Source organism: Sinocyclocheilus rhinocerous, unplaced genomic scaffold (genome assembly GCF_001515625.1).
Source record: "Sinocyclocheilus rhinocerous isolate Xijiao unplaced genomic scaffold, SAMN03320098_v1.1 scaffold349, whole genome shotgun sequence".
NCBI lineage: Eukaryota > Metazoa > Chordata > Actinopteri > Cypriniformes > Cyprinidae > Sinocyclocheilus > Sinocyclocheilus rhinocerous.
The window spans coordinates 1,274,499-1,286,047 of NW_015637137.1; the positions used below are offsets into that span (position 1 = coordinate 1,274,499).

An 11,549-nucleotide genomic window follows, 5' to 3' on the forward strand; every position below is an offset into this window, starting at 1 on the left:
GAGTGTTTTGTGAACAACAAGATATGAAATAAAATGGAGTTATCTGTATGCAGAGGAAGTGTCTGGTCAGGTTAATAGGTTTGTGTAGTAATGCTGGTTAGCGTTAAGAATCAAGTGGGCACAGATGATTTCAGCGGTTGAATTATGGGTTAGGAATGGATGATGGCTTGTAGATAATGGGGCCAGTTTATCATCTGCATCGCAGGCTAGCACTTACAGGTGCATCTCAATAAATTAGAATGTTGTGGAAAAGTTCATTTATTTAAGTAATTCAACTCAAATTGTGAAACTCGTGTATTAAATAAATTCAATGTACACAGACTGAAGTAGTTCAAGTCTTTGGTTCTTTTAATTGCGATGATTTTGGCTCACATTTAACAAAAACCCACCAATTCAACAAATTAGAATACTTCATAAGACCAATAAAAAAAAAAACATTTTTATTTCCACGACATTCTAATTTATTGAGATGCACCTGTATTACTGTAGATATAGATATGGATAATGCTCATATTTACATTTAGCAGATGCTTTAGTTTAATCCAAAACCATTTATGTTTTATTATGGGAATCAAACCCAGTTTTATCCCTTGTCTACATTGTTAGAGCTTCTTATTAATGCCAGTAGGTGGCGACACGTGACTGTCTTTATTTAGTCATTGAATAATTGATTGATTCATTTAACACCAACAACTGATTCATTCAGGAGCCAAACTCCATTGCTGTGTAATGCTCGGAGACGCGCAATGGTTGATTCTGCTTTGGCTTCGTTTGGAGTTGTATTCTGTCTAAAATGTAAGTTTTTCAATATTAACTTATGTTAATATTGTGTGAACTGGTGTTGTACACAAGCAATACCGGTCTAAGTATCAGTATGGCTGCAATTATGTGGATAACAGCTTAACCACACTTATGCTGATATTCGGAATAACATTTTTGCTCATGTAATATCACTTAATAATTCATCAGACTGATGGGATTCCCTGAAATAGTGGCATTTAATCTACCTACTACATGTGAGATTCTGAGTCTGAACAACAAGAGTAGTTAGTCTTCCCAGAGTTCTCATTAGCCATATTTATCTTGAACGGTTCTTTGCATACAACTAAATGCAAGTAACTTACAGTAAATTATTGCTGCATGAATCTCCTCTGTGCCTGTCAAGCTATCATTTGTCAATGCACCAGTAATTAAAATTAGTAGCGGTGGTTTAAAATATTTCATTAGGAAGGTAATAATGTACAGACAAATCATTCAGATGTATCATGGTTTATAAAGCAATTTATTAAATCATATGTTCACACGTTTATCTACCTTGCAAAGTCGACCTCATCAGGTTCCTACAGTGCGCCGCCATCTTTGTTGTGTAAGGAAGAGAAGCACGTTCGTTCACGTGACTTTGTGGCGCACTATGACGAGCGTGTTCAGTTCGTTTAACCAAAATAATTTTATATTCATTAGTGAAAATACCCTCTTTTTAAGTTTTAAAAAGGTTGCTTATCTATAATTTAAAAAGAGTTAATTTTAGAAATGAATGTTCTGTAAATACATTTTTCCAACAACAAAGAACTAAATTAAACGTAGCCAAAGTTAGACAATTTTTCTTTTTTTTAGTTTGTATTTTTATTAATATATGGAAATCCATGGTATTTGAACGGGTAATTTCTACCGACAACTGGCCAAGAACATTATAAGTGATTTCCAAACATGAATAACATCTCATTTGTTTTAAACATATAAAGGATGACATGTTTTTCAGCAAATAAACATCTGTTATTATTTATTGCATAATGAACACAACTTATATTGACATTACACTTTGACAGCACTTAACAAAACATGATAAACTATATATGCAAAACACTGTATGCATGCCCATTACTAACATTCTAAAATGTTCTAAAACACTAGAATAAAAACAAAAAACATATTTACAAAAGATATTACTAACATATATTTTTTTTTTTGGCAAGGTCACACAAATCCTCATAAAAATGAGAATGGTTATAACCATCCTTACGAAGCAATGGAAAAACATTGTGGGGAAAAAGCTAAAAATGTACAAAAAGAGAAGGGACTGAAGAGGCACACCACCACTTTCTGAATGCCATCTCAAATAACATCCCTTACTTTGAGTTAATACAGCAGAAAATGTCAAGGTCAAAATGTTTAGTCATCAAATGTGTAGTTGGGGTTGACCACCAGCGTAACATCTTTCTCCTGGGATTCTGTTCCACTGGACTCAGCTGATCCTTTCAGCCCAGACTGTGTCAGCTCAATCAAAATATAATCCTGATGGAAGATAAAAGTGAATATTAACACTTAATGTTGTCTCAACACAACATATTCACATATAACTTACACATAAAGAGATTTAAATCACATGAAAATGTTTCCTTACATAGTGAACCAGTCTGTAGATAATTTTCTCTATCATTGCCTTCTTATTGATGAGTTCCATTTCTGAATCGATCTCTGATTCGATTTCCTTCAGATACCAGTTCACTACTTCACTCTTCTTAAGCGCAGTCTCGTCCTCGGCTAGGAGAAATGGCACAATGCAAATTAGATTCCTGTGGGCTGTGCTGTGTTGTCTGAGCTTGTCATGTTGTAGTTCGTGTTAAAAGTGCATAATAATTGCTGAAATTACAGTTTGTTAAGACTTGTAGAGTGCTCACCTTCCTCAGCGCGACGCAGATGTAGCACCAAAAGGTTAGAAATGCGTTTATACTCTGCAAATGACAGTCGCAGCGAGGGTTTGGCGCTTTCACCGTTGACCCCGTGACCGTTAATACCATTTGTATGCTCGTGACCATTCACTTCTCCATTAACATCTCCATTCACACCGTTAGGTGCATCATGGCCTAAAAACAGCAAGAAAACAAAGAAGTATGTTTAAAACAGTCATATTTTGGACTCTTAATGCCCCCTTTGTCCAAAACAATATTCAAGTCTAGGATTAAATGTACATCTAGTTCTTCTGTTGTAACAAAAATATGCTCAAAAACATGTTAATGTTGGACATATTTTTTTTTGTTGTATTTTAAAGGGATAGTCCACCCAAAAATGAAAAGACTGTCATCATTTAGTCACCCTCATGTTATTACAAATCTGTACGACTTTCCTTTTTTCTGTGGAACACAAAAGAAGATATTTTGAAGAATGTTGATAACAATACAGTTTCAGATCCCAACGTTCTTCAAAATATCTTTTGTGCTCCACAGAAGGATGTACGTCATACAGGTTTGGATCAACATTAGGGTGAGTAAATGATGACAAGACTTTTCATTTTTGGGTGCACTATACCTTTAAGTAAGAATAATATGCCTAAACTCTAAGACATATTGCGGCCCCCAGTTGAGAAATATTGGTTTAGAAGCATGTTGTACTAAACGTAGATTTATCAAAATTACTTTATTTAGAGGCTGAATGAAGTGTTTACACGTCTAGAAACAGAGAATGACTCTACCATTCATCTGATTGTCATCTTCTTCCTCCTCCATGGCCTCCTCTTCCTCCTGGTCCAGATTAATATCAGGAGTCTCGACCCGAATAATAGACTTGTTCAGCAGCCTGAAAGCCTCTTTGACATGCTTTGGCTGAACCTAAAAGATAGAAACAAGAAGACAGAATTAAGGAATAATTGGTTACAGGCTGCTGAATTATTGAAAAATAATACACACCCTAGGTGGTAATGTGCGCCTCTCAATTGTGTTCAGCAGCAGCATGCGTCTCTTAGTGAAACTGTATATTTAACTGCTTTAAAAACAGTGATGTTACCACCTTGCTAGTAAGAAATGTCTTGTAGCTTTACATTTGCAAAAAAGTCAACTGTGGGGCAGCACTGACAATAAGTTTCTATACATGTGTATGTTTTTCTCTGTGTGTCTGTACAGTATGTGTGACAAAGCATGCTTTCCATTGATAAGAGGTAATTCAAAGATGGAAAAAGATGGAAATTGTCTGTCATTTTTAACCTATTGTTAGTCATACTTGTTTGCTTAGTGAGTGTGGGTTTTGGTTCATTTTCTTTTATAGGTTGAAAGGACCTTTGAAATAACTAGAATAATTTGGTGAAGTGATATGGATTTGTAATGCTGTCGACAGACCTGGGACTACTAAATAGCTTAGAACATTTACTAATACATTATTAAAATCAAAATCTGTTGTCTGTTGTCTTTTAATATTAATGGACATGAGCTGACAATGAACTAATATTGATATTTATTTGAGAGATTAGCTAACTAACATCATTTCAGGAAACAAAAATCATGTTGTCGTCTTTCTCTTTTTTTTCCCATACACACCTCATCACAACAGTGCATCCTTGCCATGCTCTCCGAAAGACGAATCAAGCTTTCCAGCTGCCGTACTGTAATCCTCCAAGCTGATTTAGTGACTCCGGAGCCGTCCCGCTGTCTCAGACGCTTGTACTGCTCCACAATGAATTCCTCAGACTCCTTTGAGATCTGATACCACACACACACACACAGATCGAGACACAGTTAAGAAATAGCTGACATTGTGACAATGTAACAGCGTGGCGCCAAATACCAGTTCATACAAAAATTGTAAACAAAGTGTCCAGGTGTGTAGATCTGAACCAAATGCAAACAAGAAACCTTTTCGGTTCAAGCATACACCTGCTTGCATTAAGTCTACCTGAGCTTCTCACCTTTGGTTTGAACTGGCGAGCAAACAGCAGGTATCTGCGAATCTCATCTAGGCTGTAGACACGTTCGACAGAGTTCTCAATTCTGGAGTGGAGATCCACTATACGTCTGGCAATGGCATAATCAGTGACCTGAAATAAAAGACAGAGGCATTTACTAAGAGTCTAACAACATCCCTTTGTATCTACAATCATCTTCATATGCTGTTGGATTGTTGGTCAGAACACACATACTCATACCTCATTGCAGTCGTCTACCAAGATGAAGAAGAGATCAAAACGTGACATGATGGGTGCCGTCAGGTTGATGTTCTGTTTGAGAGATTTGGAGCGGTCATAACGTCCGCTCACTGGGTTTGCTGCAGCCAAGATGGATGTGCGAGCATTCAGAGTGGCCTACAATTTGACAAAATTAGACTTTTATGGAACAAGTATAAAATATCTTAACTACAGTGGTCAGGGGTGTGCAATGTACCGGTAGACATGATAAACCTGGTCTCTATTGCAGTTACATTGACACTGCAGTGTTGCATTGTCAAAAAAAACCCAGTCAAATATTCTCAAAGTTATTACAAAATGCCTCTCTTGGCCAGTGTTGACGTAAACACAGTTGGTTAGGTCTTCATTTAATGTTAGCAGCTGGAAAAAAACGGGTAAGTATATACATTAAGTCTTAAAGTGACAGCAGCCTAATTTTATCATCCGCCCCTAATAAATGCCTTATTATAGGTCTTTATATCCAAACTGGGGCTGCGACGATAAATCGATGCAGAATCAATTCGTGGCTCGATTCTGAGATCTTCCAAATGCATTGCGATTCTCTCTGGAATCGATTCTGAGCTTAGATTTTAACAGCAGATGGCGCTCTAATCTAGTTTTTAACCGAACACTCAAATGCTCATGAAGAAGAGCGCTGAAGAGCGCTTGTGCGTTCGCCTGAGTCTGTAATTTCACCTCGGGTCAGAATGCTTTTATGATGCCAGATTAATATAAACAGCCCACTGTGACCACCCTTGTAATTCGCTTCAACCTTTTTTGAATTTTATGAATGATTATTTTAGGTTCAGTGCGTGTAAGGATTTGGAAACAAGCAGAGTACGGCTGTTTCTAAAGCATGCAGCGCCATCTGCTGTTCAAAACTAAGCTCAGAATCGACTCGAGAAAGAATCGCGATGCATTCGGGAAATCTCAGAATCATTTCTCGATTCGTGATGCATCGATTTATTTTCCCAGCCCTAATCCAAACTGCTAGTAGAAATATGTCCCAAATGCACTGATGATAGATAAGCTAATATGTGACCTATAAATCTGCATTTTAATCTTTGACACTCACCTTGACCCCTGCTTTGGTGATGGAGATGGTCTGTTGCTCCATAGCCTCATGGATGGCTACTTGGTCTCTCATTTCCATCTTATCAAACTCATCAATGCAGCAAACACCCTATGGACAACAATGTCAAATCAATAGGGATTTCAGTGACTCGGACGTACAGGGACTTTACACAAATCATTTGTAAAGATAAACTCACATTGTCAGCCAACATGAGTGCTCCGGCTTCAATGACAAACTCGTGTGATTCCTCGTCTCTCACCACAGCAGCTGTGAGACCGGCCGCGCTGGAGGCTTTACCGCTGGTGTAGACCGCACGGGGACTGAACTCCTCTACATGCCTGAATAACAGCCAAACCGTGAGAATTAATACATACTGACAACTAATCCTTTTTATACACAAATCAGAAGAAAATGAAAAAACTCTCTGCAATGTCAGTATATTACACCTTATTCCCTTTACATTTAAAACTCTAAAAATACTGGCTGATATGCGTTCAAGAATAATTACATTAGTATAGTCTGTTAACAGTGCTCTTGCTTTACAAGATAAACAAGTCTTACTTAAGGAACTGGCTCTTGGCTGTGCTGGGATCTCCAACGACGCAGACGTTGATGTCTCCTCTCAGAGATGTGCCCTCCATGGTGGTTTTAGGAACGCCTCCAAACAACATGAGCAGAATCCCTCGCTTTACCTCATCATTACCTGACAACAGCAGATATCATATCAGAAATAATTTAACTGCATCATATAATGTAAAAAATGTTTAGTCAAGACAACCTAAAATCTAAATCTATTTCGATGACTAAATCAACACAACTACATTTGGTTACACCGCTAAAAGTAATTTCAAAGGACATATCAGGTAGAAATAGCTCTTTAAAGAGTTAGTTTCCCCAAAAATGATCATTTATTCAAAAGTTTACAAAGAGAAATCCACACGAATCAAGCGATTTAATCCAAGTCTTATGAAGAGACACATATAGACATTGATCAATGCACATACATAGAGCACATCAAATATGGTAAACAGCAGCTAAAACGTGCTTGCTTGATGTGCCAGATCCTCTTTATATGGATTACTTTTACAATGTCTTCATGAACTTTTTAAGGCATCAACATTTTGGGGAATGGGCTTCCAAAAAATTCTCTCCATTCTACATTTGTGTTTAGAAGATTAATATATATCTTATGCGATTATAACAACGTGAGCTTGAGTAACTGATGACTTATTTTCATTTTAGGATTAACTATTCATTCAAGGTAACAACTGCAAATTTTCACTTTTTACAGTAGCTGGGTTTCCAGGGAAACGCTGAATTTCGAATAAAAATGCCTTTATTCGCAAAAAGGTTTTTACGCTCGCTTGAGGTGGTTTTTGACTTGTGCGAAAAAGGGTTAATGCGAATAATGGGAGATGGAAATGCATTTTGCGAATAAATTCCTCCAAGCGCATCAAAAAAGTCACGTGACTTTGCGCTATGGGACGGCAAATCCTGACTAACCAGCGGACCGATCTTGTTCCACAGCATCTGAGATGTTGTTATATGGTCATTCGGAAATGCCAGAGCAAAGTCTGTCATTAAAGTATTTCTGTATAATTGCCTCCTAGAACTGTTAAACGACTGCGTTCCCAAACAGCAGCATCCACCTCCGAAAGCAATAACCGCATTCATTGTGCTTCGTCTGCTCGTTCTGAGGTGCAATTTATTATGTAGGAAAATTATTATATTCAGTAGCTTTTCCTACTTTTCTTAGTGATGTATAGTGCCAGTTTATCAGGAAGTGATGATTTTGTTTTCTTTGACTCGTTGAATGGAAACGGTGCTTGTTCGCAAATGTTTTGTGCGATATTCCAATTTTGTGCACAAGTTAAATTTGCAACTTTGGATGGAAACCCGGCTAATGTTTATTTATCTGCATTATATCAGCCAAACCACTCTCCTGTTACTGGTATTGCCACTGGCCACTTGACCACTAATATATGAATTCATTTTGTTAGCATCAATTTGTATTTGTGCCCAACATATTGATGTTCAAAGTGGCTAACCGTGAATGGTAGGGAAGAGGCTGGTGCAGAGGTTGTGGTAGAGGTTTTTATCTTGACTCATCTCAAACACCTTCTCCCACTCCTGTACCGTCATCTGTTTCTTGATACTCTCCGCTGACTGCTCCTCATCCCGGATCTCCTTACCGCCAAACTACAAACAGAGACATCCCATTAAAATAATCTGGAATAACAGAAATGAGACCTCCATGCCTACATTGGGCTCGACTCTTACTCTGGGATTGGTGGGGGCTACATGGCATGCCAAGAAAGCAAGTTTGTAGGAAAGTTCTCTGACACCCAGCGCTTTAAGCCCACGGAGACCCTCATTCTCGTAACCTTGCACCCCAGCTGTACGAGAGCTGCTCTCAGCACGCACACCTGAAACAAACATAATCAATACTCAGACTTACAACCGCTGTATAAACATCAGTGACGGCCGACTGGATGAGAGGTGTGTACCTGGTGTGGACAGCTGGGATACATCTGGCACAACGATGAGGGAGCCAATGAAGTCACATTTATCACCGGCCTGTGCCGACTCCACAGCCTCGGCCCGCAGAATCACCTCCATACTACGAGGAATGGAGCCCCGTGGCAGCTCAGCCTGTGTCTCCTGGATACGCACCTGGAATCAAGGCAAGTAAAACGTCAAAATACACTAACAACACTTTAAAACACAGTACAGCAGTCGACAATGGCACAGGGCTAGTATGATGAAATGTCAACCACTCAGTCATCCTGACAGAGTGCAACAGAATAGGAAAGATTAATAAAAATTTAACATTCAAGCGTGGGATATTGTTTTCTGAGTTGAAGTTGAAATAATGGCTTAGTGCAATTATCCAATCGCAGACACTGTGATTTAATTAAATAAACATGTGCCGTATGTTTCAGAGAGACATTAGATTTTTTTTTTTTTACAGTGAAATATTACAATAGTAATATTTTTTGTTTTTATATTTTCATTTAATAATAATAACAACTATTGTTATTTTAAAGCATATTTGTATGTAATCATAACATTTTTGGCATAACTATGCAGCCATAAAAACCAGCACAGCAAACCTTGTGTTTTTTTTTAAATTTTTTATTTTTTTTATTTTAAATAAAAATGGCAATTTTTTAATTAGAAATATCACAATTAGCTTTTAAAATAGCCCTATGCCACTAGAAACTGACATAAGAAACATCTGTTGAAACAACCTTTTATTTTCATTACTGATTTAATTATTTTATTTCCTGAACTTCTCCATTTGCTTCAAATATGAATGACATTTTTTAAAGTTTACATTTAAGATTTAATTTATAAAAATGTTATTGCAAATTATCATGTAAAAAATTGGTTTTGACACGTCACTTGTGTGTAGCAGGAAACATTTGGCAGAAAAATTAGAAATTTCTCATTTTTTCCTCAAGGTCTAACCAACAGAAAAATTTCCTTACCAATGAAACATCATCAACTACAAAGAAGCTGTTTTGAACTTTACCTATTCATGCTTTGCACTGTAACTTTTCCATCATTTCAAGAGAGGAAAGGGGACCAAAACACATAAAAGTCTATGGCTTCCTGTCATACCTTCTGGAAGTCAATGAATTTGGATTTGTTTGTATCCAGGAGAAATCGTCTACGGTTGTTGCACACAGGGTTGCGGCATATGCTTGGCTGAGTGTATTTAAACTGCTGCTCCACGTCCTTTATCACTCCCTGACAGTCCAAGCACAGGAAGGTCCCGCTCACCAGCTCAGGGTGAACCGGGTGAGTACGGACAACCTGACCACTGATGCGCACAAGTGAGCCAACCTTCACCACGGTCAACTCACGGATCCTGCAGGAGCCCAGAACAGGAGCACATTAGTTAAGGAGGCATTTGTTCAAAATAACAAGAATATCATTTTGTCAGATATACAGTATTTTAGTTTTAAATGATTAATTTGTCACACTGTCTTGAAAATTCTCTTTACTTGTGTCTGGTTGGTAGATCCTGGAAGGCAACATAGAATTCCTTTGAGGTTGGAACTTCTCCATGATCCCGAGCAAAATTACGCACAGCACGGCACAGGAAGGGGTAAAGTCTAAAACAAAACATAAAAAAGTTTGACTTTGTACATGCAGATAAAAACAATGTGTTATCAATTCAATAAAGCAGCTTTTTAGTTGTCAAAGCCTCTGCCAAATGCAAGTCAATTTGCACTACATACTCATATTCCACACACTAACTACACATCTGAGATTATGCATTATGTGCTACATGATAATGTTTCAGGGTTTTAAGCATTAATAATTAAATGACTGTGTACTTATATTTCAACGGTAAGATGAATATAGCAAAGTATATGGTGACTAAATTCAAAAGCAATGTATGAAAACAATTTAGATTTTTCTTTTGGCTCCTTTCACACCTGTAGAACTCTTCCTGGATGGCGGTTGCCAGTTCTTGATTAAAGCCCTCCAGGTCGGTAAAACTGACCACGAGTGTGTTCCTTTCCGGCCGGATCAACTCCTCTGCGTCCCGCAGGTACTTCACTTCTCCATCGCTATTCTGAAACCTGCGGAGCGGTACACAACAATTTATACAAATGTATAATGTACAAATGTATACAAATCACACAAAAAATATATTTATTATACATTATAGCAAAGATAATGCATGCTCACGTGCACGGGTGTAATGTTCATGCGAACATATTAATTCTACAATTCCATATAAATATATTTGTAGTTTAACATGAAATCATACGACTAATGTTAGTGTACAAGCGTGTAATGTTTCATAGGAAATATTGTAATTATTCTATACGGTTAACGTTACCCATCGTGTAACTTTCATGATACTGAGGAACAATAAGAAGCACCGCATTTACTCACTCTTCCAAAAAAGCCTGGAATAATTTTTGGCATTTTCCCGCCAGTTCGTCCTTGATCATCTGACCAGCATTCGGATTTGTTCCTTGTTCCATAAGATCCATTTTTGTAATAAATTGTTATTACGAAGTTATAACAATAATGTACGCTATGTCCCATCAAACACAAGAAGCACACGAGCTGTTTCAGAAGTTTTCGCGCGAAATGCTGTACCATGTGATTATTTTCGCGCCACCAGGATCCAATCAGATTCTTGTTTTTCGGTGCTGCCACAGTGGCCAATCATTCTCGAGCTTTCTGTTCGGGGGAGGGCATGGCATCATATTGAGGTCAGACAGTTTCTATACAAATGTAAACAATAGAGAAATGTCAAGAATTTAAAATAGGAAAAGTATTTGTTAATATGAAATTATAAAATAGTACAGTATCAGACCTATCAGACCCATATTTATTTATATATTGTGGTAGTATTGTTGCCTCGTTTAAAACTTCAAAATACAATAAATTGTACAAAGTATCAATACAGCAAAACAAAAACTTTAAAAGTTATTTGAGACATCACTTGCCACCCGCCGTTACTTTTTCACTGGTCTCGCTTCTGGTCATCTGCCTCATTTAATGACTTAAACAACA

At 37.5% G+C, this 11,549-nt stretch overlaps 1 protein-coding gene across 1 annotated transcript; it reads right to left on the reverse strand.

Annotated features, from left to right (window-relative positions):
• Positions 1-2,003: 2,003 nt before the first annotated feature.
• Positions 2,004-11,090, reverse strand: mcm6 (minichromosome maintenance complex component 6). Its single transcript, XM_016563430.1, has 17 exons — positions 10,920-11,090; positions 10,454-10,600; positions 10,016-10,126; positions 9,630-9,879; positions 8,513-8,678; positions 8,286-8,431; positions 8,054-8,204; positions 6,567-6,708; positions 6,202-6,343; positions 6,006-6,113; positions 4,913-5,068; positions 4,676-4,804; positions 4,308-4,469; positions 3,470-3,605; positions 2,679-2,864; positions 2,402-2,541; positions 2,004-2,292 (listed from the first exon to the last, which is right to left on the reverse strand). Exons 1-17 carry the CDS (start codon positions 11,018-11,020, stop codon positions 2,170-2,172), a joined length of 2,496 nt encoding a protein of 831 aa, XP_016418916.1. The 5' UTR covers positions 11,021-11,090; the 3' UTR covers positions 2,004-2,169.
• Positions 11,091-11,549: the final 459 nt, after the last annotated feature.